At 33.3% G+C, this 27,498-nt stretch overlaps 3 protein-coding genes across 11 annotated transcripts; 1 reads left to right on the forward strand and 2 right to left on the reverse strand.

Annotated features, from left to right (window-relative positions):
• The first annotated feature begins 186 nt into the window (after nt 1-186).
• On the forward strand, nt 187-26,656 carry LOC119071298. 7 transcript variants are annotated; one of them, XR_005086612.1, is made up of 6 exons: nt 187-403; nt 694-927; nt 25,036-25,347; nt 25,415-25,935; nt 26,019-26,161; nt 26,296-26,656. XR_005086612.1 is itself a non-coding variant. In XM_037176174.1 (4 exons), the coding sequence occupies exons 2-4, from the start codon at nt 870-872 to the stop codon at nt 25,735-25,737; spliced, it is 693 nt and encodes a 230-aa protein (XP_037032069.1). In that variant the 5' UTR covers nt 187-403; nt 503-869; the 3' UTR covers nt 25,738-26,051. The 7 variants fall into 7 exon arrangements, 4 of the variants coding, with proteins under 4 accessions (XP_037032069.1, XP_037032070.1, XP_037032068.1 ...); XM_037176174.1 differs by lacking the exon at nt 26,296-26,656 and having other exon boundaries at nt 503-927; nt 25,415-26,051; XM_037176175.1 differs by lacking the exon at nt 26,296-26,656 and having other exon boundaries at nt 25,415-26,051.
• On the reverse strand, nt 5,696-7,085 carry LOC119071247. The gene is made up of 4 exons (XM_037176085.1): nt 6,292-7,085; nt 6,126-6,225; nt 5,803-6,063; nt 5,696-5,746 (listed from the first exon to the last, which is right to left on the reverse strand). Exons 1-4 carry the CDS (start codon nt 7,083-7,085, stop codon nt 5,696-5,698), a joined length of 1,206 nt encoding a protein of 401 aa, XP_037031980.1.
• On the reverse strand, nt 20,339-23,621 carry LOC119071292. Of its 3 annotated transcripts, none has more exons than XM_037176162.1 (8): nt 23,271-23,616; nt 22,928-23,050; nt 22,018-22,117; nt 21,730-21,935; nt 21,421-21,532; nt 21,178-21,352; nt 20,978-21,108; nt 20,339-20,914 (listed from the first exon to the last, which is right to left on the reverse strand). In XM_037176162.1, the coding sequence occupies exons 3-8, from the start codon at nt 22,019-22,021 to the stop codon at nt 20,757-20,759; spliced, it is 786 nt and encodes a 261-aa protein (XP_037032057.1). In that variant the 5' UTR covers nt 22,022-22,117; nt 22,928-23,050; nt 23,271-23,616; the 3' UTR covers nt 20,339-20,756. The 3 variants fall into 3 exon arrangements, with proteins under 3 accessions (XP_037032057.1, XP_037032058.1, XP_037032059.1); XM_037176164.1 differs by having other exon boundaries at nt 20,762-20,899; nt 20,958-21,108; nt 23,271-23,621; XM_037176163.1 differs by lacking the exon at nt 22,018-22,117.
• Nucleotides 26,657-27,498: the final 842 nt, after the last annotated feature.

Consider the following 27,498-nt stretch of genomic DNA (forward strand, 5'->3'; position numbering starts at 1 on the left):
TTCTGTAATAACTACATAACGCAATTATACATCAAATAATATGAACATGATGGAAACACAACAAATAAAATTCAAAACCTTAACATATGCAGTAATCACCCAGCAAACACATTTCGTTGCTGTTATACATCCCAGTATACATTTGCCATGACATCTTCACAGCCAATCAAAAATAAATTCTTTCAAAACATTCCTGAGATTCCACAAATGTCAGATTGATGGAATTTCATGTCGTTGTGTATTGGCTGTGTAGTGTTTAGTGTTTAAAAAAAGTGATTTCTATTTAATTTCAGCCAAAGTTACTATAAACTAATTCATCACAATTGAATATCAATGACAATGTCTAATTTGGTTCAATTGATAAGCTGGTGGTTTGTTTGTTAACATATCGTAAAAATATTTGGTATTACAAACGATAGCGGGTATAATCAAATTGGTTAATATAGAGGTTTTTTTTAAACATTTTTATTTCGTCTCTTCATTCTATGGAATGCGGCTACAGTGAACAGAGTGTATATTAAATGTATGTGCGCTGTGTAGTGTTCCCTCTGTTTGTCTTTTCAATGTATTGATTATTATTTTCTATGCTGCTTTTTTCACACACATTATATTTGTCCGAAATTTCAAACAATTCTTCTTGAAATTTTCTCGTGAAATAAAAAAATTCAGAAAAAAAAAACAATTTATTTGAAGATTGGATAGTGTGAGAAATAGGTGGTGATTGTGATCCGTGGTAAACTTGACGGTAAATTTTAATAAACACACAGTGCATAGTTGCTGTGAGAAATTGAGTGTTAGTTTGACGATAGTAAACGCATATTTTTGCCACAATATCCCCGGTTACTGTTTTGCCAGCGTATCGAAAGAATATGGAGACTCCGTTGCAAGTTTTGTCCAGGGCAGCCACAATGGTTGACAATTCTAATGGTAAGTTAACATTCTTAAAATACTCGACCGATAAATACTGACAACTATCTCCCATAAATTGCAATTGTCTACAACCGAAAATTTTCTCTTCACGTTTACGTTCGCCTTACGAACCAGTCTGTGATCAAACAGCATTCCATGCCTCACTGTATTTCATATCGAATAGTCCCGGTCATCGTTTCTCTTCATGCAGAATAATTTTCTCAAAAGCAAAATAAATAATTTTTAATCTTTTTCGCAAGCGTTTTTATTTCGCTTTGAAGATGTATTGTTCCGTCACACAGTGAAAAAGTCCCAATGATATTGACATCAAAAATAAAATACAAAATAACAAAATAAAAAACTCGCATTTTGTGTACTAAAAATTGCAAGTAAACGTAATGTTTACCAACCGAGAGATGGAATGTAATCATTCAATTTATATTCGTAAAAGATAGACAACAAAATAACAATATCGTCGATACGCATACACTGTATAGTATATACAGTGTGGATTGACTGTTTCGTTATTTTTATATACTTTGAATGAAGAAAACTGAATTTAGGCAACCAGAATTAACAGCACACACGTTGGAATTCAATTGTTTTGCTTGAATTCCCTTGACTCGGTCTGACCATGGTATTGTATTTAATTATGCTAGTCAGTCTGCTGGAATTATGGTGTCAAGTTTTTGTTGTATGCTCCACTATATAGACGTAATGTACGCACATTGTCAGCATACGTCAAATGATTGCTTCAATATTACAATCACAAGTTTTTTTTAAATACATTTTTTTATTAAATATTAACCGGCTTTAAATCGACATTATGGCTCACACCGTATCTTTCTCGAAGTTGATGGTGGTTTTCTGAATTCCATTCATTTGGTTGCCTAAATTTGTTTTCTTGAACAACCATGTATCGTAAACTATATACGCGAATTGTAATAGCACCATTGATAAATTCCACAACTTCTTATGACTTCAAGTGTACATAGTTGAGCATTACAAAAAAAAACTTTCATTCGCTGAATATATCGTGCAACTCGAAAGAATGTGAAAGCATTTGATCTGATACATTGTCATCAATATTTTTTGGGAGAATTTTTTTTTTTGAAAACGTAAGACGTGCTTTATTCATCATTGTTATGGGTATGGAGCTCTGTGGAATTTCTCAACCGAAATTGTTCGTCGTTAACGCTGGCACGTAATGATGGTTCAGTTGTTCAATTTAATTTTTTAATTTTATTTAATTTAATTTTTTGGATTCAAATTTTCTTGGCTCGTCGTTTATTCAATTTCTTTCGACTGTCAAGAGTGTGAGTCCTTTATTAGAATATTCCGGTTTTACGAGAAGATTCCAGGTACTGCTTTAACTTTAGGATAAAATTAGATTTGATTTGACTGACGAGATGACGAGCCGAAACGAAAATAGGGAATTGATACCAGATGGGAGTGACTTGAAACAAGGCAAAATCTACCAATGGTGCATTACCTATGTACGGGGCACAAACTCGAAAAGCGTTTAGGAGTTAAGCTAAATTTTTTCCACATTTTTTTTGCTTTTCTTTCAACTGACAGGCGGGGTAACGACATCGGTTACAAGCCCTCTTCTAGTTACAAGCCCTCTAGAATAAAAGGTGAGGTTTTAACATAAGAAACAATGTTTCATTAACGAGCCCCAAACAAAAGACTTTGGACAGCTCGTAACTGAAAAAATCCGGGCTCGTAACCGGTGTCGTTACCCTATACGTACAAACAATTTCAGATTCGTTCGACTCATCGGCGAAGGAAATTTGATTATCTGGATTTACGTCATCATATAGGAAATGTTAATTTGTGGTGCTAACTAATCATACGGGGTTGTAATTTCCCGTTCAACATATATTTCGGAGAATATATCTCACATTTCCAACCGGATATCAATAAATTTTTATTTATCGACGTTGTTAAATGACACAAAACACGCTGTTTGTAGAAACATGTTCTGTACGTATTGAGGAATTTACTGAAGGGAATCGTGATGAGATTGCAGTCGTAGAAGATTTTTGTTCAAAGTATTTTTACGCTAAAAATATCATGTCGACTGCATTGTTGAGTTTACGTTGCTAGGAGTTTTGAATTGAATGTAAACTGTAGACAAAAAATCAAATTTCCGTTGGTTAATGCGTACCTTACCAGTATTGTCCGTATGATCATACAGGCCGTATGAAGGAATGGTCGCTCTGTTTTTGCAATCTTCATTTTCCCATACACCCAATCAAATATTTAAATAATTTTCTGGTCATTTATTTTATATTAAAAGTGTACGATGTAGGTAGTATATTGTAACTAATCACTGCACTGCACATGGCATCATGATGGTAGCATACCGAAATATATATACCACCGCTTTTCGAATCTTCTGAAGAATGCATTTTATTAGACCATAGAATTCACGAGATCATTAAATGGATTGGAATGCAATAATGTTTTGGTTCGGTTTAAAAATAGTTTATAACATTTCGGTTAATGCCACCAACAATTTTTTTCTTTCTATCAAGTTACTGGTTGAATGAGTCTGTTCTGTTAAAGAGAGGTATGCTTATGCTGTTAAATAATTGAACCTATAAATACCTATGTCGATGTTTATTTGAATTTTTCAAATATTTTTATTTTTGTTTTATCTAGAGAATGTCGTGTTACTTGATTAATTTTATTAGGTTGTTTCGTTTCATTTTTAATTTTTACGATTATTCACAAAATAATATGTTTTGCTTTACATGCACATGAACACGAATTGGATGATGATCATTTTTTTGTTCAAAAGAAATTATAAATATAAAGCCGGTCACATGGTGTTGATACATTCCATAATGTTTTTGAAACGGATAGCTATTTCCTTTGTTGTTAATCATTACATTATGCATGTTCTTCTTCAATGACTTTTTTTTTAAAAGTATGTTGAGGATGTTTCTTGCTGTCATTTATGGGAAAGTGAAAGACTCTTTTGCTTTTTTTTATCTCTTCCCTTTGAAGGATTCATTTAACTTACAAACACATGGGAATGAAACGAGATAAGAAAAAAACTGTTTAGAAAAAATTCTTCTGTCAAATTCAAGGCTCGTCAATCATGTAGTCTAGCAGTCTCGTAGTTGAATTTGAGGCAAGAAGTACACATCGTCTGTGTTCTCAGTTTATTAATACTTCACCAGGCAGATACCAATCAAGTAATAAAAAATCTCATAACTGAATAAAAAACGAGGATAAAACAGTGGTCTGGACTTTGACTTTCCATGAAGTTCTGTGACTTTTTGAATGGACCTACCAACCATTTTGCGGACTTCGTTACTTTTTTTGATTTTTCGTAACTTTAGTGACTTTTTTTTGTCTTTCTGTGAGTTTTCGGTACTTTTTATAACGTGAATTTGCGTTCCTTTTCGTGACCTTTTTGATAACTATGTGACCTTCCTGGTGAATTTCTGAATTTTTCCCTCGATAAAAAATCTCATTTCAATTTAGTGCTTTGACGCTCGATAAAGATAGACCTTTAAAAAAAAGGAGAGTAGGTTGTCATTATGAACCCAGTTGAGAGTTGACCTAAAAACGATTCAGGTCATGTTAAAGTTCAGCCTGAAATAACCTGAAATGTGAAAATCTTTGCACCATTGTCAACCTGATTTACCCAGAGCTACTTCAAGTTTTGGTAGAATCAGACTCCCGGTTCGGTTTTACGCGACTCGTTCGTCCAACAGCATGGAGTGAATTTCGAACATTTTATCATACAAGCACAAACTTTGGTCAAAACCGCTCCCCTATGTGGAGCGTGAGCAATTTGAAAACTGTTCCAAACCGGAATCATCCTAAGTGTTTCTGAAGTTACTTGCCTATGCGTAAATAATAAACCGCAAATGAGGTGACTCTTCAATCGATTAAATACGACAAAGTATGAAATACGAAATATGGTCGATATTGGACTCATTAGACGAGTGCAGAGTAGACACAAGGTACTCCAACACAATTCGAAACGTCTATAAAAACACTACGTCGTGTATAAAACTACATAAAAGCACGGAAAATTCAGGATTGGCAGAGGTGTACGACAGTGTGACACCATATCACCTAAGTTATTCACATCGATTCTGGAGTGAAATGGGTATCAACGTAAATGGACAATACCTGAGTAATCATCGTTTCGCAGATGACATCTCCTTGATGGCAGCTGATCTAGGTCAGGCGCAAATTATGTTACAACATTTGAATGAGGAGTCAAACAAAGTCGGTCTCAAGATGAATTTGTCGAAAACGAAAATCATGACAAACATTGACGATGACAGAGACATTAAAATTGGGGATACTGTCATTGAACGAGTCGACAGTTACGTGTACCTAGGTCACCAATTGAAGTTAGGTCTGGACAACCAAATTGCAGAAATAAAACGTAGAATTGGTCATGCATGTGCAGCGTTCGGAAAACTCAGGCGATTTTCATTATCGGAAAATTCGAGATTTTGCTTATTTTCATAGAAACATAAATAATTCGAAGTTCATTTTCTTGGCCAATTTTGAAGCTGCAGTAACGTGTGATAGCTAGTTGAACTCGTATGGATGCCTAGATTCCGAAGTTTAGGAGCCATTTGAGCCATAGGGGGAAGGGAAACAGTTGCTGTATACATGCCCCGTCGTCCAAAAAAAAAATTACAACTTGCGAGGTGAGAATGCATTTTTTATTGAATTGCATAAAGGTGAACGGTTATTTGAAAAAGATAACTGACGAAAGACGTCATCCTCACTTTTTTCTATGATCTCATCACTGAAACTGTTTTAAAATGTTGAACATGCTGTACGTACCATTAATAATCTGTTTGCGATGAAAACGAAATTCATTTCGACAAAAGTTCAAAACCTTTCACTCACCTTCACAAAAGTTTCCAAGTTCATTGGATATACCAACACCACCAGTTGTTGTGGTTGCTTCAACACTTCGCCCATGATCAGAACATATCTCTTGCATGATTCTGTCTGATCAATCCAATTTGACTCAAACAAGCAGTAAGATAGTCGATGACTCGCAATGGTAACGTCGTTAGCCAGGTACGTGACCAAAAAAATATCGAAGATTCCGTAGAGCAATGTCACAGCAAACATTTGCGTTTGAACGAAATTCTCCTTCGAAGCCTACAAAATTGAGATGAGCCGATAAGTTTACCCATTTTTTGCAACTTTCGATGAATTCTCACAAAGGCTAAATTGTAAACTGAAGCACAAATGATAATGCTGCTGGTCGTGATTTGACCCAAAAATAATGTCGAGAAACAGAGCCGGAATCGATCGATCGTTCTGTATTTGGAGAGAAATTGACATTTTAATCGAAAATCGATTTTTCGACGGTAGACGATGTCTTACTCGGTTAGGTTGCGATGAGCTTTTACCAAAACAATTAAATTTTCGATGAATTTATTGCTTTCTTGTACCGAGGTCTTCTTGCTGCGTGCGTTTTTACCGACTTTCTTTTGTTTTTCGTTTTTCTCGTCCTCATTTGTTTTTGTCTTTGTAGTCACTCCCAAGTTTTTCAATTCATTTCCCAACAAATGGTACTCCAGCGAGTAATTCAACAGAATGTACCAAATTAGCACAGTAATAAAGTTTGCGGTGCAGTACAACACTTGTGACAGCGACACGAACAAGTACGCAACCCAATAAACGATTTCTGAATCATTCCACGAGAAGCTTATAAAAGCCGGCAGTCCTTTATCTGTAGAAAATATTGGCAATTTTATCGTAATGAGCAGAACAGTAGTCAGAGACATTGCCACACAATACGGACGCACGAATCTCATAAATTTCTTGATCTTTTTGTTCGTTCGCTGGTATTGTTCACGATTACCGATTGAATGGACAACGATCGGATCGTTTAAGAATGCGAGAATTTCTTGTTTCTTGAACAGAAGGTACAGAAATTTCACGTAAATAACCGTCGCCACAATTGTAGTCTGTGCCGAGAAAATGGATTCATTTCGATCGGCGCAAAGAAAAACATTTACGGCAAAAAATAGTGGGAACAAAGCACTGAAACAGGTGAAGAACAATTTCTTGCACATTTTACGGGAGTTCAATTCAATGTCACTTTGCCATATTCCAGTCAGGTAAAACATTTTTATAATTTGCTGGAACAGTTTGTCAACTTGAATCGTGAACATTTTCCCGGAATTTTATTATCGACCGTTGCAATCCCTTGCTGAATTTATACTGACAAACTTGATGCTCTACCACAACTTTACCGTAACGATTGGGGCGAGGATGAGGGAGGACATCTACGTGAGTGACAAGTCCTGTAAATATTATTGATTTTGTGCACTTGTTTACTGTTGATTGGATCGCGAGTGAAACAAACGGTCAAGGTGGTTTTAGCATAAGCATGGATGCTTACACCCACGCGTATTTCATTTTCGTATTCGAGGGGTAAGTCACTTTGAGATTATGAGAGCAAAGCTTGGATTTAATTCATTTACGTCATTCAGTTTAAATATTCCATAAAAATCTGGAATCCAATTGATCATAGTTCTATAGCAATCAGTCTCCAAACGATCTTTTTAATGTTGCAGCTTTAGCAACGGACTATTCGCACATACGTAAATCTCAACGAAAAGAACCACGGGAAAGGTTCAATCTGAAATCTCAGAGAAACGTCTTTTGGAAGGACAAACAGAGCTATAGCTCTTCCCTTGCCCACATAACGTAAAGTTTAAAAAAAAGAAGAAATAGAGCTGTTTCGACCTCGAGAACTGGCGGCGGTCCTAGGTCAGAGTGAACTCACCATCTTCAGTTGCTTCCGCTAGCCTCTTACACAAGACAGGAAAAAACGTTTTTAACGAACAAGTGTTAAAAGTTTTTGGTAAAAAACAATTACCATCGACTGATGGAAGCACGGACTGTTGCGAAAGCTGCTACGAAATTCATCCCCAAACGCAGCAAAACGAAACAAAGCAAAGTTTGAACAGACAACGAAAACCAAAACCGAAGGTTGACGCTGTAAGCTCTCCAAAATTCACAAACGAAAACCAAGAAAAACAATCTCTTACCTTTACGCTACCAACAGTTGAACTAGCCATAATCGAACCGACAGGCGTAAATAGTCAAAACTGGAACTTGCGGACGCAGAGAAAACCGTTGACAAATCGTCGACAAAAACGTTGACAGTCAACTTCACAAAGGCAAACTGATCAACTAACAAAAAAGACCGCAGCAACCCTCATAGGGAAACCTTCAGCAAACTTCCCACACGGAATATTCGCGGGAAAACCGGCCACAACAAAACAGAAACCTCCGTAGGACAGCTTTTATACGAAACAGCTTTCTCAAAAACCCGGCAGGAAAGAATTTCATGGTAAACAGTGTCACGCAGAAAACATCCGGGAAACTGGCCAAAGAAAAACCACACGGCCAAAGAACAAGCTTTAAGCAAAAACGGCAAATCCGCAGATCATAGGACAGATCCATGGATTATAGATGGCTAAACAAGGAAACGAGTAACCTCACCTCTTCTTGAAAGAAAGCAAACAAAATAAATTTAACAACAAAATTCTCTATTAATGACTTAGAAAACGAAAACGAACCGCTTCACACTCATCTACGAGACTTTCTTCACTTTCAACGAAGCATTCTTTACGTTCTTCTTCTTGTTTCCGGCAACATTGCAAACGAAACCTTCTGGTGGTTTCAAAGCAGGAATTTTTCCTTCATTTGTTTCTTCAACTATTATCATGATTCCTGATTTTTCGTCTAGATATGGTTCGTACATCGAGCCAGCGGTTTCGACGAGGTTTACATTTCGGATCGTTGATAAATTGATATCGGTTGTCATCATTCCAGATTTTTCATCTAGATACATGACATCATTCACTGAGGAGCGTTCTTCTCTTATTTCCGCCATTACAAATGACCATCGATTCACATTCCTGTGTAACTAAAAAAAAACTCTTTTAACAAAACTCATACATTGTTGCTAAAAGTTTTGAAATGAGAGTTATACTAACTAATGTGCAATCCCTGCCACACTCATCAGCTTAATTAATTTATTAAAGATTTCATCAATAAAATGTAATTTAACTAAGCAGCGAAAATAAGCAGTCTGAATATTTCACATTATAACGCACAAACAATAAAAATAAAACTTCTCACTATATCTGCATATTTCACAGCACCACTTTTCTACTTAGGAATTCAAGTCATTTAGTGGCAATTGAATAAAACGATATTGCATTTCCTTTTCGAATTGTTTTTAATTTACATTTAATATTCGTTCCTCAAATCCGTATTGTGTTAAATGTTTCATATAATGTTTGAGTACATTGTGTAGTTTGTTGATTGGCTAAATAAGGAGCAGTTTATGCATACCATTAAAAATTATTTATCGTTGAAGCTTTGAAAATCTGGTTTCTATGGAACATTGAACGTTTGGAGAAGACTACTATAACATTTTGATTGTCACCACAATTTTATTTTCTGCGATTCTTTCCAACTTTATTTCTACAATCAATTTTATGTAGTTATGGAAATTGCCTTGCTCCAACTTAAAATTTATATTTTTCCATAATTTCTGTTAAACGTTTCGAGTTGTTGATTCTTTATAGTGTATCAAATATCTGTATATTATCAAAGATACTGCTCGTTATGTTGTTGATTCATGAATGTTATTTTACTTCAAACATTTTCTTTCAGTTTATTAGTATAGCGACAGTTTGGACAACGTTTTCCCACCAGTTGATAGAAAATACAGTCTTCATTCATCAACTCTCTTAAATGATGAGTATTGCAAAGAAAATTTAATTTCTTTTGTTTGAATTATAATATTCTCTGTCTCGTATGGAATGGTGTCGTAATACAAGACTTTCCCTTACTCTAATTTTCATCTGATATCACCGCAATGATGTATAAGTGACGGTGAAAGATTAAAGTCAAAATATGACCTTCTGAGGGCAAGAGTTAAAACAACTTTTTATTGAGAATATTATCCTCGTGTTAAGAGTAATATTCAGAAAAGGTCAAAGGTCGTGGAAAATATACATTTAATCGGATTTTCAGAAAGGAAGATGTAAATGATATAGTTGTTAGATGGTATCAGTGGCTTTCTGTGAGGTTAAAGCTTAAAGCACGTGAATTTCAAGTTTAACCTGATATTTCAACCTGAAGCTTCAGCTGTTCACAGTTGTAAATGAGTAAATACAATAGCTTATAATGCTTATAATACACACAGGGATACTCATATGTTTTATCAAGTGCGTACTAAACTTACGTGTAACGTGTTATCACTAGTTATCATTATAGACTTTTATTGTCCTACATCCAAACGGAGAGAAGACTTTATATATTAGGTTTGATGCAGTTTAACGGACTTTTGAATAACCTTGTCCCCAAGCTGGGGCTTTTGGTTATACATCTTCATTGTCTCACAAAATAATGCAATTTGACTAGTGGACTTCATCGCCCTTGACAACTTTATTTCACAAGAGTTCCTTAAATTTTGAAATAAAATCATCGGCATTATCATTAATCTTCCCAGTCAGATACGGTGTCGTGGTGCTTGACCTTTCATAATTCTGGGAACAAGCAACATCGTTGTTACACTATGACATATTTGCACTTATCAACTTTAAGTCATTAAGTTGAACCGTCCATGTTCTCAACTTATTCTGCATCTTCTGCAATCGTAACAAGTCGGTCTTATTGCATGACAATCAAGAGTTTGAGCGTCAGAGTAGCGAAGACGTATAGAGAGTACTTGAAATCGACTTTGACGCCCTTTGAAAAACGTTTGAATTTATTTTTCAAGACCATGCAAATTGATTTGTTCCTAGTGTTAATCAATGTAAAATTCTTATTGTATCAATAGAAATTCACCTCTCGGATATGGATTCTTTCTTCGAATCGCTTCACTAAAAACAAATGTTTTAAAATTGTGTCCAAATTACTTAATTGAATCAGGTTTTTTTTTGAGTCGAGGTCTATTTTCAAAATTTAATGAAATGTTTATTTCTTTTGCATCTCCGTAGTTGCATTTTAACAACATTATTCCTACAATTTTAGTTTCACAATGACCTTCTTCTTCTATATGTGAATTGTACTTTGTTATAAATATTTCAAAACAGATACAGTATATTACAAGAGAATTAATTGACACAATTTTAAATTGACTTTGCTTTTTGTGTTACATAAACTATGTTACTGTATTTAGTTGAAAATCTTTTTTTTACGAAAATTATAATGGCTTAGTGTATGGTGTACAGTGTACATACATATTCTTTACCAGCAAACGTGAAGTGAACAACCATCAGAACAATTTAATGAAAAAAATCGTCGAGAAAACATTTTTCAGCAAACATTATGATATAAAAATAAAATGAAAATTGAAATTACACCAGCAAATCTTCGAGTAATTTTGCAATTTGATCGTAAATTTGCTGCTACAATCAAAACATCTCATTCTTATTATGCCATTCAGTATAACATTTAATAGAATAAACATCTATAGCTTAAAATGGGGGACTATTGCAAGTACAACAATTTCGATTCTCTGTGTTGTAACTGTATAGCGAATAAATAAGTTCGAATGACAAATAATTAACCGAATTGAGTTTGTATTTAGTTACAAAGACAGCTTAGTGCATACATCAAGTTCACACATTATCACAGGGAACGTGACGCAAGTCTCTAATCCTAATCCTGAATTAATCCTATTCTCAGGACCTGGATCGGAATTTATGAAAAACAATTCATTCATTATGAACGTAATACAGTTAGAGGCAGTGAAATTTCAGCATGAATTTGTTTCAGTTGATCCACAAAAACAATGAATACTGTTTACGTTTTCATACGGTTTTACCACTATCATGCGCGTGCGTGTCTCAGTTTCAACTGTAAAAACAAGTATACAGTTTTGATTGTATGTGTGGATCAGCTGAAAAACAGCTGAAGCAAATTAATGCTGAAATTTCACTGCATTTGACTGTATTAGATCGACAATTTCACTATTCATATTCGCTCTAAACTTATTTATTAAATTAAGTAGTATCGTCCCGTCGTTTCGCTTCGTACCCAAAATCAATGTGAGTAGTTGGAATTGGAGTATACTTTTAAATATGAATTCTTATTCGTCACTTACTTTGTTACAACACACATCTAGAATGCGCGTGATGATTGAACTTCAATTATTGAATTGTGCTTTTTACAGTTTTTCCGACGCTGTCAAAACATCTCCTTGCTCAGTTAGGTGTCATTAGGTTGCTACTAGAGAGGGTATTGTTTTTTCCCATTATGCTATTCGAAATGTCACCGTCGACTTCATCATCAGACTAGTGATATACGAACCATGCGGGTATTTCTTCAATCTGTCAAATGGTTAGTTTTTTTGTGTCATTACAATCATAATCCGATAACTTTAGCCACACTTTCGCATATTGACGAAATCACGAACATAATTATTGAATCTGTTACTTATTTTGATTCAAGTATAAGGCATAATGTTTGACATTCTTGTATTTCTTTGGATTTACCTAATGTTTTACTATATAAGAGAACATTGGTTAGATTTCATCACTTATTGTCGTCATTGTTGTCGATAACAGTGAAAAAGGTCAACTAGTTGTGGTGAAAGTACGAAAGTACTACTAAGGGAGTTGCGTCACTTCTCTTTCTTATTGAAAAGTTTTTCTGCACAATTGATCATTTATGGAGCATCGGCATTTTATGATCTCATTAAAAATTCCGATGATTACTTTATGTTATTACTAGATCGATTATTTCCAGGAAGAATTGCAATAATGTTTTTAGCTTGCATCAGACTTTGGATCTACGAATGTGATAATTACAAAAATAATTTGCAGTAAATTTAGTGGTCGAGCTAAATTAAACAAATTAAAATTTTTAATCGTCGTTTCGGAGACATTAAATTTAACTTTGCTTAACTATTCCCGTTACGGTTCTTATACACTTCATTCGTTGAGCTAACATATTGAGCTAATGTAAATCAGACGACTGTGAATTCAACTTTATACTCGACAATTTATATCGATGGAACACTAATCCTCTGATCGAAATTTCGAAACTACAATCCGTCGACACCCTAATGCATTTATGCTCTCCCAAAAATTGCAACACATAAGCTTGAACACATACCCGCCCCTCATTTATTTTATTAAACTGAATGGATAAAACATCCAAACGAATATTAAATGAAAATTAAATTTAGTTCCCATGAATGAATTTTCTACATCTTACACAAGATCCTCCGAAGAGCAAAAGATCGTGTTCATTCATTGATTGCTTGATCGTGTTTCTTTTTTTTGTGTCCGTTTTTTCTTCTTCAACTTTTTTTTTATAAATATTCGTAAGCAAATCATGAGAGATGTTGTTTTGATGGTTGTTGTTGTTGTTTCTGTTTTTTTTAATACAAAATTTTAAAACAGGAAAGGGTTGGGTTATATGAGAGAATACGATCATCAAAGATGTCTAGATGCACCATCAACATTTTAACGTTTTTATTAATTTATTTAATTGGATGAAACTTTACATTGGGGTAAAAAAAGAAAGAAAGACAAATAGGTAGTCCCTGACGTAACTAAAGTCATAATTCTATCAAATCGTTTAAGTCACACTTACCATTTAAAAATTCATAATCACAACATAACAAGAAAATTATTTCAAAAACTATTCAGAAAACCGGTGTGTGTATATATATACCAACTTATTATAGCCGTGTGCTTGGCGGTAAGATTATTATTGTTGTTCGTTTGTTTGATTTTCTTTGATGGTAGTTTGTGTTTAGATGTGGTCAAGAGTAGATGCAATAACGTCGATTCTTTTAAAATTTCATTCATAAGATTTTCTGTATTGTTGTAATATCTATTAATGGCCACTCCTCGGTAAAATAAAAATTGTCCGGGCATATTGAACAGATTTTGTAAAAAAAAATTCGAAATGTTTTAAAAGCTATTCGAACATTTACTGAAAGTTCAAAAGTTTAACTATCGATTTTGAGAGAACAAAAAAAGACAAAAATTAGTGGTTTTGCGTACGTCAACATGAGTGTCGCCTAGCTAATTAAAAATTATTATTCTTTTTTATTAAGTTGTTGTTTTTGTTTAATTAAAAACATTTCGCGGTGACAGCATATTTACTGGATACTAATTATGGAATTTTTAAGTGTTTACAATTATATCATAGACGAGCACATGAGAGATTTTAAGCGAAATAGCCAGCATTTTTGGCAACCATGGCGAGATTTACATAAAAGACGAGGTAAATTGAAATTTAAAATTAAATGAAACCTCCAACAGTCGTGCTTATGCCGAGGCCCTTTGTTATATGGATGTCCGGTTTTTTGCAATAAAAATTTCGAATGTTATTACTCAGATATATGACCGCAGGGTGAATTTACAACGCATTGTTGCTATTACCAAACATACATCCGAATGTGTGCGATAAAAATTTTTCGTATTGCGATTTATAGTATAGGATTGGTCAATCGTTTTATCATTTTCTACACCCACCATCACGACCAATTGTCGGGATTTGTTTTCGAATTTGAGGGAAAAGGATATTTGCAATTTTAAGAGAGTTTCGATATTGCTTTTTGTAATGTTATCGAATGTCCATTTTTAAGCTGTTCAGTTTTACATGAGACATGTAATGTAATGGCGACATTACTTCCCACGTTGGAGATGCTTTTTCGTTTTCGTTTCGTTTTTCTTGTCCTGTGAATTGTTGTGTTATTGAGTAGGATTAAGGGTCTTGTCTCTCGGGCTTACAAACCAACGACTCATTCAAACAACAAATTTATAAGCAAGAACGTAATGCACTATTAACAATGTGGCAGTAGTTTGATGTTTGATGTTATACCCAAACAAACAGTGGGTTTTACATTTACCCAACCATACATCTTTGTTAATAAAAGACAACAGCACTGAGCAGAGTATAAGGATCCATGAAAATAGTATAAAACGGTTCTCGTATGTGTCTGTTCATATGGTTGCTTTGAATATCAGTTTCTTATTGTCGGTTAACTCCAACCGAATAAAAACCAATCCAACATCTAGAAATGTTACAACGAACAGTTTATTTATTTTTTGCGTTCTTCTTTTCACCTTTCTATAAAAAAAGAGTTTTCGATCAACAGAAAAAAATCTAATCATAAACAACATGATTAAATCAATTCATTATCGATGTCTATTCGTTTTACTCATAGTTTCATTTATATACTCGAAAAAAAACCCTATGTGCATGTGTATCTAAAGTTATAAGAATTATAATGTTTTTCGATGCTTCATCGTTTATTATACTTATATACAACTCCCCATATCCATGTAAATTAAAACAAGAAATAAGTATCGGTTTGGAGAATCAAAAAAAAAGAAAGAAGAAGATGAGAGAAAAAAAGAACGATCTGAACCATTCACTAACTTCGAAAATTTTTAACAATCTTAAAGACGCCATATATACTCAGGCAATTCATTGGCGTTTCTCACTCTATTCAATTTCATCTTACTACGTTCTACGTTTAACATATTGTTGTTATGCATGATATTAAAAACGTTATATCATCAATGCTCAGTGTATACTTGGCACAAAACGTCTATACAGTGCCACATAAGTATCTGTATCTGTATATATATGTACGCATAGAACATTGATGGCATAAGAAAGTAAATAAATTGAAGGAGAAGATGAAAAATTAAAAACAATAAAAAAAAATCTATCAAAAAAAACCGAAACACACGAAAAAGCACACACACTTCATTTTACACACATAATAAAATATAACCCAGCGCAGCGACTGGAGATGAGAAACATGTTTTCTTCAAAATATTATACTGAAACATGCCTCTTATTTTCGATGCATAATCCGAGATTTTTTTCATCTTCGGCCTTGCTCTGACCTTTGTGTGAACGAATTAAGGGATTCAAAATTAACGAAAAAAAAAGTTTTTTTTTTTTCACCAATGATTACGTTTTGATGAGCCGATCCAACGGTTTATCATATACCTAATCGTCACTCCTCGACGGCAGACATACTAATCGTCTATTTACAAGCTATTTCATGGTATATTAAATCAGCCAGCAATTAACATATAACCTCAGTTCCTCTCTGATTATTGTAATTCCCAAATTTTGATTGCCCATTTCCGGCCGTGAATATTAAGGTATATAATACACAAATCATGTATGCATGTAACGTGAAACGTGCTCTTTTTTATGTATGTATCTTATTCTTACGCTTCTTTTGGCCATTCATTCATTTATGATACATGGAGCAAAGTTTTGCCACACAGTGCCCGAACGCGAAATGGTAATTTATTATTTTACAATCGAAAGAGCTTCCTAAACATGAACTTCATTAACTAAATGTGAAACATAATTCTACCAGAAAATAGTCGATCATTTTGGTTGGTAGAGAAGTTTTGTGGTCTTTATGGAGTAGAGAATCTAGCCAACATAAACTTTGCCTTAATGTGTTTTTCACATAAAACGTTGAGTAATTAGGAAGTTTTATTAGTTCAAAGTCAAATTTTCGAACAATGACACGAAAATGGTGACTTACTTCTTTCATTAACAGATTCATAGCCCCACACAAACCAGCAATAAAAACTTTTCGTTGCATTCGATGACTCAAACTTCTGACTTTACACAAAAATTTCACATTTAACTTGACTCATTATTAAAAACTCAACCAGTTGTCATTCGACCAATTTTGACCAATTTTCCCATCATAAAGTAACTTATTCTCAAAAATAGTCATTAGTCGATTACGTAAATTACATTGTTTTATTGGCATCGTGTACGTTGGTATTTAGTTTTGTTACACACAGACACAAGCAAGAAAAGTAATTATGATTGTAATAAGTGCTTTGTGCCACCGAGAATTGAAATACGACTCTTTTCAGCACTCATTTTAGTGTTGTAAAGTGACTTATTTCAGCACCCGTTTGATGTGATATTACAACACTCAAAGCAGTGTTGATATGGAATTTGTATGAGTTGTTACAGCATTCGTTTGAGAAAATGCAAAGCAATGTGATCGATCAAATTTGAAGAGTGATTGTTTACAATGGTCTAGTGCTGAAAAAATCAACATTACAATACTTGTAACACAACATACTATTTCATAATATTTTCAACGAATTAACATACCAAATGTAATCATTGATAATAATTTTGCTCGTTTGTGACACACGGCACGTGTGAAAAATTATCAGTTTGATCGGAGTTGATCTTCGATTCATTGCTAACCTGTTTGAACGTAAACGGTTGAGTGTGTCTGTGAGGTTTCACCCTAAACCAATTTTTAAATATGTTTCCCATTTAACTAATAATTGCGTTTGTAAACACACAATTGATAATTATCGAATCGGTTGACAATTATTCGAATTGGAAATTTAATGAAAAGATTGTGTAATAATTGATTTTGAATTAGTTTTGTCATAAATATTTAACGGTTTAAGGCGTTGAGGGTAATTTTGATATTATACTGGTTGTTAGGCAACTTAATGTAATTATTGTTAATTTGTTGCATTCCTCAGTAATGACGATTGCCGTTAATGCTCTTTAATTATCCAAATTAATTTGTTGTAATGCAATGACAGCAATTCGTTTTAATATGTTAATGGGATCATCGATATAGGTTTAAAGTTGTTTGTCGAGTCACATTACAATTACATTGAATGAAGCATTGTCGATTGTTAATCTGTATTGATTTGCTCGACATCAATTTGATGATTTAAATGCATCAATCTAAGTTGCATTTAAACGATTATTTATCTGAGTACAATCCAGTGCAATCACGGGAAAATGGAATATATCTGGTAATCGTAGATTGGTTTGAGTCAGGTATTATGACGCCTTCGGCAAGATTTTATAGGTTTTGATTTCTAATTATCTCATTCTGATCATAGTATTCCTTACCAATGCGAATGAAACAAATGATGGAAATGCTACACCAGAAAGAAGGTATTTCCTACCATTTGTTCCATTGCCAAGTAAGGCTAAATTTAGCTTTTTACCTCACGTTTTAAGTAAAAAACGTTTACTACCTGTCCTATACGAAAGTTGACCATTCCATAGCAATTTCCCGCTGCGAAAATTATGCATTACATGTGGAATGTTTTTGGTTCAATTTTTCATTATCTATGAGGACATCAACTTTGGCATGGGGCAGGTAGCAAACCAGAACTCATTCGTGTGCTTTTGAGCAACTTGCTTTGGTAACTGTTCGTTCTTCGACAAGTGTAGTTGTATCACGAAGTTGTTATATCGTGTAATGAATTACTTTCACAACATCCAATGTAACCTACTATTACGACTTGTAAGGAATAACGAAAACGCCAAATGTTATTGGCTATGAATTTTTTTTGAATTTATTTTATATGCAAAGGTCAGAATTTAACCCGCTTTGATTACCGTATCCATAATTGCGCAGTATTTCTAATAAGATGAACAAGTCGCAAACGTGACAAAGTCTAAGTGTTATCAATTTCGTTGTAGAGTCTAGACTTGCATCTCCAGTTCAATCACGTAATATTATCGTCGAACGTCATATTTTACGTAAAAACCATCAACAACAATCCCACCAACAACATTAGGCCTCAACAAGTATACTTACTTTGTCATGATGCTACGTAAGTAAGGAGCATCATCAATCGTTGACGTACATTCAAATAAAAATCCCAAAACAAATATTTGTATCAGTTTCTCGGAAAGAAAGAAAATTGTAAAGTATGATTTGCTTGCAGTGTCGTACCAGTGAATATATATTTCCTTTACGTCACGGTACCCATTTATTTATTAGAGTGAATTTATTCCAAGGCCACAATTTCCTAGAACACAAAATATGCCAAACACGTCGAAATACACAGTTCCAAATCAAATGCAAATTAGAATGCCAAAATAGAAAGACGAAGATTTCAGTAAAGTCAATATCTGCAATTTGATTAAAATCTGTCTCAACCGATATGAAAAAAAAATCGTTTGCCATTTTGCTATAAAATTGTAAACACTGTCGTCGGTCTGTGTGAGATAAATTTGCTTGTTGATTTATTCGAACATTGATTATTACAATTTTAATTTATGCAATTTTATGTAAATGGTATAAGAAATCTGAATTAGAATGAAAACACATAACATTTTGACTGAATATAAACATTTAAAAAAATGTTTGTGTTTTGATATATAAATGTATATGTATTACAATCAAAACGCACAAAGGATGATGACGTACTTAAATTGTTTTTTTTGTTATTTGTTTTTCTTAGACTTTAATATCGAAACCATTTCCATAATAATCTTGATAACAATTATACTTATGTGAATGAATATTTTTTTCTCTTTTCTTTTTTTGAATTATTTTCTATGACATCAAACACGAAAAGAATATACGAGAATGAAAAGAAAAAAAAATACTGAAATTTGCAATTAAATCATTCTTGTTTTCATCATATTTTTCTTCGGATTAAAGTGTTGTTTAGTAGGTATTACAGCTAAAGTTGTTATAAATTAGTTTACAATACGAATAAATATAATTCTATTTGTTTTATTAAGTTCCATTTCAAGTTATCGGTAAATATTTTTTTTTTTTTAGTTCGAATTGCAATTGTGTATAGAAAATGTTATTTGTAAAATTTACTTTAATTTATCCTTAAACGTTATTATAGCGAATATTTTGGTTTTAAAATTTTTTTTGTTGTTAGTTTAGTAACACTTTTAAGCTATTTAGTTACAGCTAAAAAATATATATAGCGAAGAATATTTATTCATATTTTTGTATATATGTCTCATTTTACTATAGAAAATCACAATTTGCAGTCAAGTACGTTTACAAATAAAAGGATAATATATTTGCACCCTACAATTTGGACGTTTTTTACCTCCACTATTATCGAACCCATAACGTGTTGTCTGTCAGTTCCATAAATAGATGGAAAAAACGTATAATTCTGAAGCTTTTTTTTCGGATTTGAATTGCTTCGATGTTTCATCAAAAATACTTTTTTTTTTAAATAAAAAAAAGAGAATGTAAAATAGCAAGAAATTTATTTATTTTTTCCAAATGTTTTTACCAATGCTTCAATTTCTGTCTACACAAAAATCAATCATTAGAATAGAATATTTTCGATATTACACGTAGAAAAAAGAAAAAAAATTTGTTTATGAAAAAGGCTAAATTGTAATTTTGATTACCATATTTTCTTTCAACCAATGGAAAACAACGTTGTAAAAGATTCTCTTAAAGGCTTTAAGACAGCGTTAAGTCATAATTAACTTATTCGAAGTACATTTTTTTGTTTCTGGTATTTATATTTTCAAATTAAGGCAATACAAAAAAGTGACCGACACTCGATATAATATAGTTTATTGGTCAAAGCAATTTTTTTATAGTTTCTGATTGTTTCATAGTTTTTATTTTTTTTTGTTCAATTTGGTACAAGAAGAGAGATTATAGTAATGTAAAGTTTGGTTAGAATTGCAGGCTCCTTAAAAATAAACCCATAGTCTGAATGTAAATCACAATTTAAATTTTTATCAATACAAAATCCTTAAATTAATTCGAAATAAAATATCTGGCTGAGTTCTACCACATAATAAATTATTGAATTAAGTCTACAAACTAACTTCATTCGGGAAGCCATTTCACTTTGAGCTTCAGTTTCAAAATAAAATTAAAAAAAAAAACCACATCGCAATAACCTCCACTTATAACAAATATTTTCATTGTTTGTTTCATAATTTTCATAAAATTTTTATTTTATAATTCACTATAACTTAGCATAAGATTTTGTTATAGAAAGATATTTTCTTAAATTTATAATTCTAAAAATCGTTCCTTAAATTCTGGTGATATTAACGGTGTGACCATTGCCGAGTAAATATTTGGTATCGTTACCGCCAATGGGTGATAAATTGTCACGTGTCCTATCATCACCATAAATGCTATCTTCCTCTAAAATTTTCTCTAACAACATATCACCTGAAATCCCGATATCTGTAAAACAATCGAAATTTTCACAGTGCCGTTGTTCACTTACTCAAACATATTCAGGATTACCTTGCGGGGTAGTCGGAGTTATCATTTCACTTGTTATCGGAGTGACGTTTGATTGTGATAAGTTATCCTCTTCCATTACTTGATGTGATTTAATGCGACGATTATGACGTGTGGTCAAGCCTCCAGTTTCACTGAATTCGGACATGGGAAAGAAATAAATTAGACAAAAGCATCGCGACAAATTCAATTCTTGAACTCACAGATCTCTTTCCAAACGATGTCCAGATCGGGATCGTGTCAACTGTCGCTGAACGTATTCCTCTAAATCGTCCTCTTCCCGTTTGCTGATCAAACAGTTCAGAACAATCAAAAATATGCCTAAACCGATAGCGAATAAACCCGTGCAAACCAGCTCGTTCCACCATGTATTTTTACCTGTACATTGGTTTTAATTCATCAAACAATACTGACTATGACTATAAATCAGATGAGACGGCACATACCGAAAAGATTCCACGTTGAAATATCGTCTGGCAATATTCCAGCGCCTAGCAAAAATATTCCGAAAACAACAAAAACTACGCCGATATGTAGCATTCCGATGCTTGTTACTACCTATGTTGCGGGTTACATATGTAAACGAAAATGTTCTTAGAAGGATTTGAATAATTGAAAGGAATGATTAGCTTATAAACGTGACTGAAGCACAACTATCCGAGTTGTGTGCATAAACAAAACTTGTTGATTGTATCAACGTTATGAACTTTAGATTGAATTTCATTTGAAAAGTTTTCGAACAATGCAATTGTTACCTTTGTATCTAGCATTCCATTGCCTGCCGAATGAGCAGCCGGATGTCGATACTTTCGTCTAGTCGAACCGTGCGGTGAATGTTGAGTGTCACCACTTTCCGAGCTCTGTATACTATATCTACGCTCCTTGGCCCGTCGTTGTTCGTCCCTCCTTTTCCGCTGGCGCTTGATCGCCATAGCGGAATGAATACCCACAGCGTGCATGGCTAATTATTATTGAATGGAATGTAATTAAAGTGATAGAATCGACGATCATAATTGATCGCAATATGTTAGAAAAGAAATTACGCATTTTGAGTGAGAAATTGAAAGGAAGATGCTTAGCAACAAAATTTACAGCTCGTCTCAATAATTGGAAATAAATTGGAATATCCTTTAAGTGTGCACTCTGTCGATGAGAAAGAAACAAGATATTTTAGAACAGAAAGGATTTTGTGTACGGATGGTGTAGAGAAATGTAACGAATTAACAATTAATCTACACAAACGACTATGTGAACAGAAACAATTTGTGGAAAGATAAATATTGGAATACAAATAAATTGTTCGTTAAATTTTGAGTTTATTATTCCAATTTCTTTTGCCAATATTTTCTTTTATCGAATGAAAATCATCAGATATTCGGATGACTGACGTTCATTGTTGGAAGCTTGATATTTTCTTAATTAAATGTCGACAATTTCGACAATCAGAACTATCAAAACCTATCAAAACAAGACAGCAGGTCGTTTTTTTTCTTCAATAAACATTACTTTCATCACACATTATGTCGGTTTGAGTGATGAGGGTCATTTCTACACAAACATTCTATCTGAACTCTACGCAAAAATGAGATGCTTCATCAACGGGACAGCTAATATACACACAGTCTTTATCCAATTAAACTTGTTTTTTCTTTTGTTATATATTTTGTTATTCGAATGAATTGGCTGTTCAGGTGCATGAATTATTAATTTCCATGCAAATTCCATATATACATTCTCACAAATGAAAGGTTCAATATGCGCATGCATTATCCTTCGTATGCCCTCTTCAAATATCTACATTATTATTCGCATACGACAAAAAAGACTACACAGAATCCCTGAAGCGTTACTGGTTTCCCTTTGTTTATACGAAGCAAAAGCGATATAACACAAAATTCTGTTTGTATTCGGAAAAGAAAAATGAACAAGCGAAAAAAGCAAACAAAAACTTACTTGGTGTCCTATATCGATTTATGTGTCACTAAATCCAAATAGTCTGTGGTGTGTGGATTATTTTTACATTATCTATAGATGCGTTCACTGCCACTTTGCGATCCACTTTAATGTTTCACATTTCTGAATGGAAAAACGGGAATGAATTTATTTCTCTCAGAGTCGAACAACACTATTCCAGCTTGTTTTTTCAAGTAATCCTTTTACAAACTTTAGTGGTGAAGCACTTAGCTATAATTCATTAAAAATGCATACAAAGTGAATAAGCCGAATAAGGTTGTTCAACTTCTTTTTGAATAAAAATTTCCCTGGTATTCGGAAAAAAACACCGTACAAAACACACCTATTTCTGTTGAAATCACAATTACTTTAAAGCTTGAAAAATTGAACGCAGAAAAAAAAACCTTTTTATGATGAAATTCTATATTACGAAAACAACGTTCTATTCTGGTGTCAGTGATTTCTTTACCGAAACAAACAAATCGATTTTATTTATTTGGGTATTTCAACGCTTAAAAAAAGCACAGTTTTTTCTCTATGTTAATTTCCTGTGAATCTAAAAAGGAATTTCTTTTCCGACACTAAAAATTACTTGCTACTATTTGTATGGTCTGTGTATTTCTATCGTTTGCCGAAACGAAATTCCATTCGAACGGCAGAATTGTATGCGAAGGATAATGTATATCGTATTCGCTTGTCCTGACGCTTTGGAACATTATAACAAAACGAGCTTTGCAAGTTTTTTTTATATGGATCTGAACATGCGCAAGGCTTAAAGTTTTCACAGAAAGCTTTTTCCATAACTTGGAGTTCATCCAACGATTAACGCTAAATGGAACCGTTTTGCATTGACGGCGCAGGACAAAAACCAACAATGTTGGCAGTAAAAATATCCTTTTTGATTATATCTTTTCCTACTCTCTCTCAATCATTCGCTTTGATGGCCGCATATCAGAAAATGTAAAATGATACACATTTTCTTCAAGGGCTACTGATTATATACGCACACTGTTTTAGGATATTTTGTCACATAGACATATTATTTACTTGCTTATCTTATTGTCGGTTCTGCCTTTACCAGTTACATGCCCCAAATGTGTTTTTATGGTAAATATCGGATTTAACAGACAAACAGGCTACGCATGTAGCCATTTATCCAGCTATATGCGATGTAGTTCCATTAAATATGTTAAGTTTGTTGGCACACTGACACAGGAATGGGAATGGGATGTTGTTTTATGATATTACTTACAGGTGGGTGAATACTATAAACAAAAGACACAGAGATCTTCAAGTAGTCGAAACTTTGATGAGTCAAGCAAAAGGTTAAATGTTAAAAGTACCTTCTTAATATTCCATGGATATATTCATGTGTGTATAATACTTATGTGTTTGATGACTCGGCGCTAATAATAACTTATTCATGTTCTGTGTGTCAATATATTCGATTAATTTTGGTTAGAAACAAAATTTGTTATAATTATACCAAGAGCGATGTCTGATGGACTGGTAAAATCATGGGAATAAAGGGATGGAATATGAAAAATGTATCTAAAGTCGAGACACACTCGCATAATAAATTAGTTGGATGGGTGACTTCGTGCCATTGTTTATTACATCCCTTCATTATCTGTGAAATAATCTTCACTTCTCCGATGTAAAGTAGTTGTTTTTTGCAAATGGAAAGCACACGACATTTGCCAGCGACCTTCTAACCCATGATCGAATTACAATGCTAAGTGACCATTATAAATTGTGTGATGGGGAATGGGTGTTGAATCGGCGAGAAATATTTAAGTTTAGTTTGTATTTGCGTTGAATTTTTGTGCTTTCGGAATAGCACTGTTGTTGAACGCTTGAGGGTGAAATGTTATTTAATTTAATCATATTCCGACGTCCTGACGTCTTCATAAAGACGAAATTTATGTTCACAGCATTGAAATTAGAATTTTAATGAAATTATGAATGCATACACTTGTGTATCCACTACATCCATTAAGAGCATTATCAGACTGAAACTATTGTGTTAGCTCGTCGCTCATGGTACACATGTTGCCGTTTGATGTTTTGGAAATTTAACTGAATTAAATTTTAATTATTTATTACAGACACACGTATATCAAACAAAGAGCTTCCAACAACGAAATGGCGCCGGGAACGTCGCATTCGTGTATCATCCGAATATCATTCACCTCCGTCGCCGGGTGTTAAGCCACTCAGCGAATCCAATTCGACAAATAGTGCTGAAACGCCGCTGGACATGTCGGTTCCATCGAAGCCTCGAACTCCGCCACCACCATATCGGGAACCGTTGCCCGGATCCACATTCGCCACAACATTGGCTCGACCGAGCGTAATTACGCAGGCACCCAAAAGAGAAATCATTTCCAATCGAGAGAATAAAGACACAATTGCTAATGGTGCGTTGGAACATATATTTATTCAAATGTTTGATTCGACTTGATCATTAATTTTCCCTTTTCGCAGAATCAATTTCCATGATCGATCCAGTCATCGACGAACACTTCCGACGATCATTGGGCGCAGATTATATGAATTTGTTTGGCAATAAGAAGAGTACAAATCTGAAAATAATTTCCAAAAAAATATCACCAATACCTCCAGCAAAAGCCACATCGCCAACGCCGGCTCCGGCTGTACCGGTTCCGGAACAAGTGGACACCATTGAAATGTCGGTGGACGATCATTTTGCGAAGGCATTGGGCGGTGATACGTGGAAACAATTGAAGGACAGTCGAAGTGATACAAGTCTTGATGGCTCATCGGTTCGGCAATGTGTCAAGAACTAAGAAATTGAATTAAATTTAATTGGCTTGTGTGAATATTAATAATTTAATTTAATTTAATTAAACAAATAAATGTAATGTGGTGTGAATATGTATGCTATGGCATTGTATATATAAAATAAAGATGATTTTGTAGACGAATGTATAAAAAGGTTTAGACAACTGAAAGTGCAACAAATTGAACGTAAAAATTTCATTGAGGTAAATATTATAGAGAATCAAACGAATTGTGTCAAAAATATTTTGAAATTTTAACTTTAATTGCTTAAATGCTTACATTAAAGTGCTCAACCAGTGATGTCACGGTTCCTAAAAAAGAAAAGTTTCAATTTTTAGTAGCGGCGCGATGAATTTAAAATGAAAATGTTTTCCTCAAATTATTATACCATGAAGACACTCTGACAAATATACTTCGGATATTCCATTGGTAAGGTTGAATGAAAACAATGTTTAGAAGGTGCCAAAGAGAAAATTTTCTAATTTATTGTCTGTCCTCTCCAAACAAATCGTTAAAAAGTCTTCCGTATATTAATGCGTCGTCACTGTAATATAAAACCTCAGGAAAGATTACGGTCGAAATGGAAATCGTACTCGGGAAAAGACAATGTTTGAACTGGAAAGTTGTAGAAAAATGAAAAATCTGAAGTAAATATTTCTTTATTTTGAATTAAAATAATTATGAATAGCGCGGTGTATATTATTATGAATTAATTAACGAGATCACAAATTATAAACAAGTGAAGAGAAGAAACTATTTAAAGAAAAAAAAATTAAATTAATTAACTGAACGAATTCCTATATTTAATTATAAAATTTTAATTTAACTTTTTTTATTGTAAAATAATTTTTTTTCTGTTGAATTATTAATAAAGTAGCAATTAAGTGATATATGCAATTTTCCTCATAATTTTATTTAAAAATTGCTAAGTTTAACATAAAAATGACAGAATAGTGTTAGAGTGCACTAAATGCTGCGCTAATCTTTTACGGTAAAATTTGGATGTTTGAATTTAAAATTCCAAATGTTTTCAAACCTTTTTCGAACAACTTCACCAGGGTCTATTTTTTAGGAATTACTTCCTTAAAAATTCTACTAAAATTCTTACAAAGTTAATTCAAAAATTTAGGAATTCTAAGGAATTTCACGAGGGTCAAATATTGATTGAAAATCCTTTGTCAGCCGAAAGAAAATCCTCCAAAATTTTACGAAAGAAAATCCATTGAAAATAGAATATCCACAAAATCATAGAAAATCCTTTAAAAGGCTCAAGAAAATCATTCATCTAAAGATCCATCCAGAATTAGTTTTAAAAAAAATCTTGGTAAATAGATAGGACAAAATCCAAACAAAATAGGAAAAAATGTCATTTTGAAAATCCTTTAGTCCATAGAAATAGACCCTGAACTTCACTAATCGTTTTTCTTAAGAAAATTCCACCTGGTAGTTAGCAAATTCAATTGGCTTATACCAGAAAAAAAACACTATTTCGACTTGGTAACTTATTTTTGACTAAGATATTTTTTACCTCAACATACCATTGTGAAGCCATGATTGCACATTTTCGACCAAATGAAGAAAAATGTGATCTACAATTTTCATCATTTGATCAAAAATGTGCCATCATGAGACGTTTTAAGAAATATTGACCACACATAGGTCTCTAAGTCTTGCGATTCAAGTGTTAGAATGAGATCTAAAATATTGACTTCGAATATCCGAATTTTACCGAACAAAGACGAGCAATAATTAGCACAGTCTAATTC

This window comes from Bradysia coprophila (genome assembly GCF_014529535.1).
Source record: "Bradysia coprophila strain Holo2 chromosome IV unlocalized genomic scaffold, BU_Bcop_v1 contig_144, whole genome shotgun sequence".
In the NCBI taxonomy this organism is placed as follows: domain Eukaryota; kingdom Metazoa; phylum Arthropoda; class Insecta; order Diptera; family Sciaridae; genus Bradysia; species Bradysia coprophila.

Bases quoted from the DNA above. Each gene is read 5' to 3' on its own strand.
- LOC119071247 (XM_037176085.1), bottom strand. From the start codon at position 7,085: ATGTTCACGATTCAAGTTGACAAACTGTTCCAGCAAATTATAAAAATG. The intron at 6,226-6,291 runs GTAAGACATCGT...CTCCAAATACAG, and splicing joins GCTCATCGCAACCTAACCGA to AACGATCGATCGATTCCGGC. The intron at 6,064-6,125 runs GTGAGAATTCAT...TCAATTTTGTAG, and splicing joins CAGTTTACAATTTAGCCTTT to GCTTCGAAGGAGAATTTCGT.
- LOC119071298 (XM_037176173.1), top strand. From the start codon at position 14,073: ATGGAATTTTTAAGTGTTTACAATTATATCATAGACGAGCACATGAGA. The intron at 14,182-25,035 runs GTAAATTGAAAT...TATTTATTACAG, and splicing joins AGATTTACATAAAAGACGAG to ACACACGTATATCAAACAAA. The intron at 25,348-25,414 runs GTGCGTTGGAAC...CCCTTTTCGCAG, and splicing joins TAAAGACACAATTGCTAATG to AATCAATTTCCATGATCGAT.
- LOC119071292 (XM_037176162.1), bottom strand. The intron at 21,109-21,177 runs GTGAGTTCAAGA...GTCCGAATTCAG, and splicing joins CATCGTTTGGAAAGAGATCT to TGAAACTGGAGGCTTGACCA. The intron at 20,915-20,977 runs GTAATCCTGAAT...ATTGTTTTACAG, and splicing joins AACTCCGACTACCCCGCAAG to ATATCGGGATTTCAGGTGAT.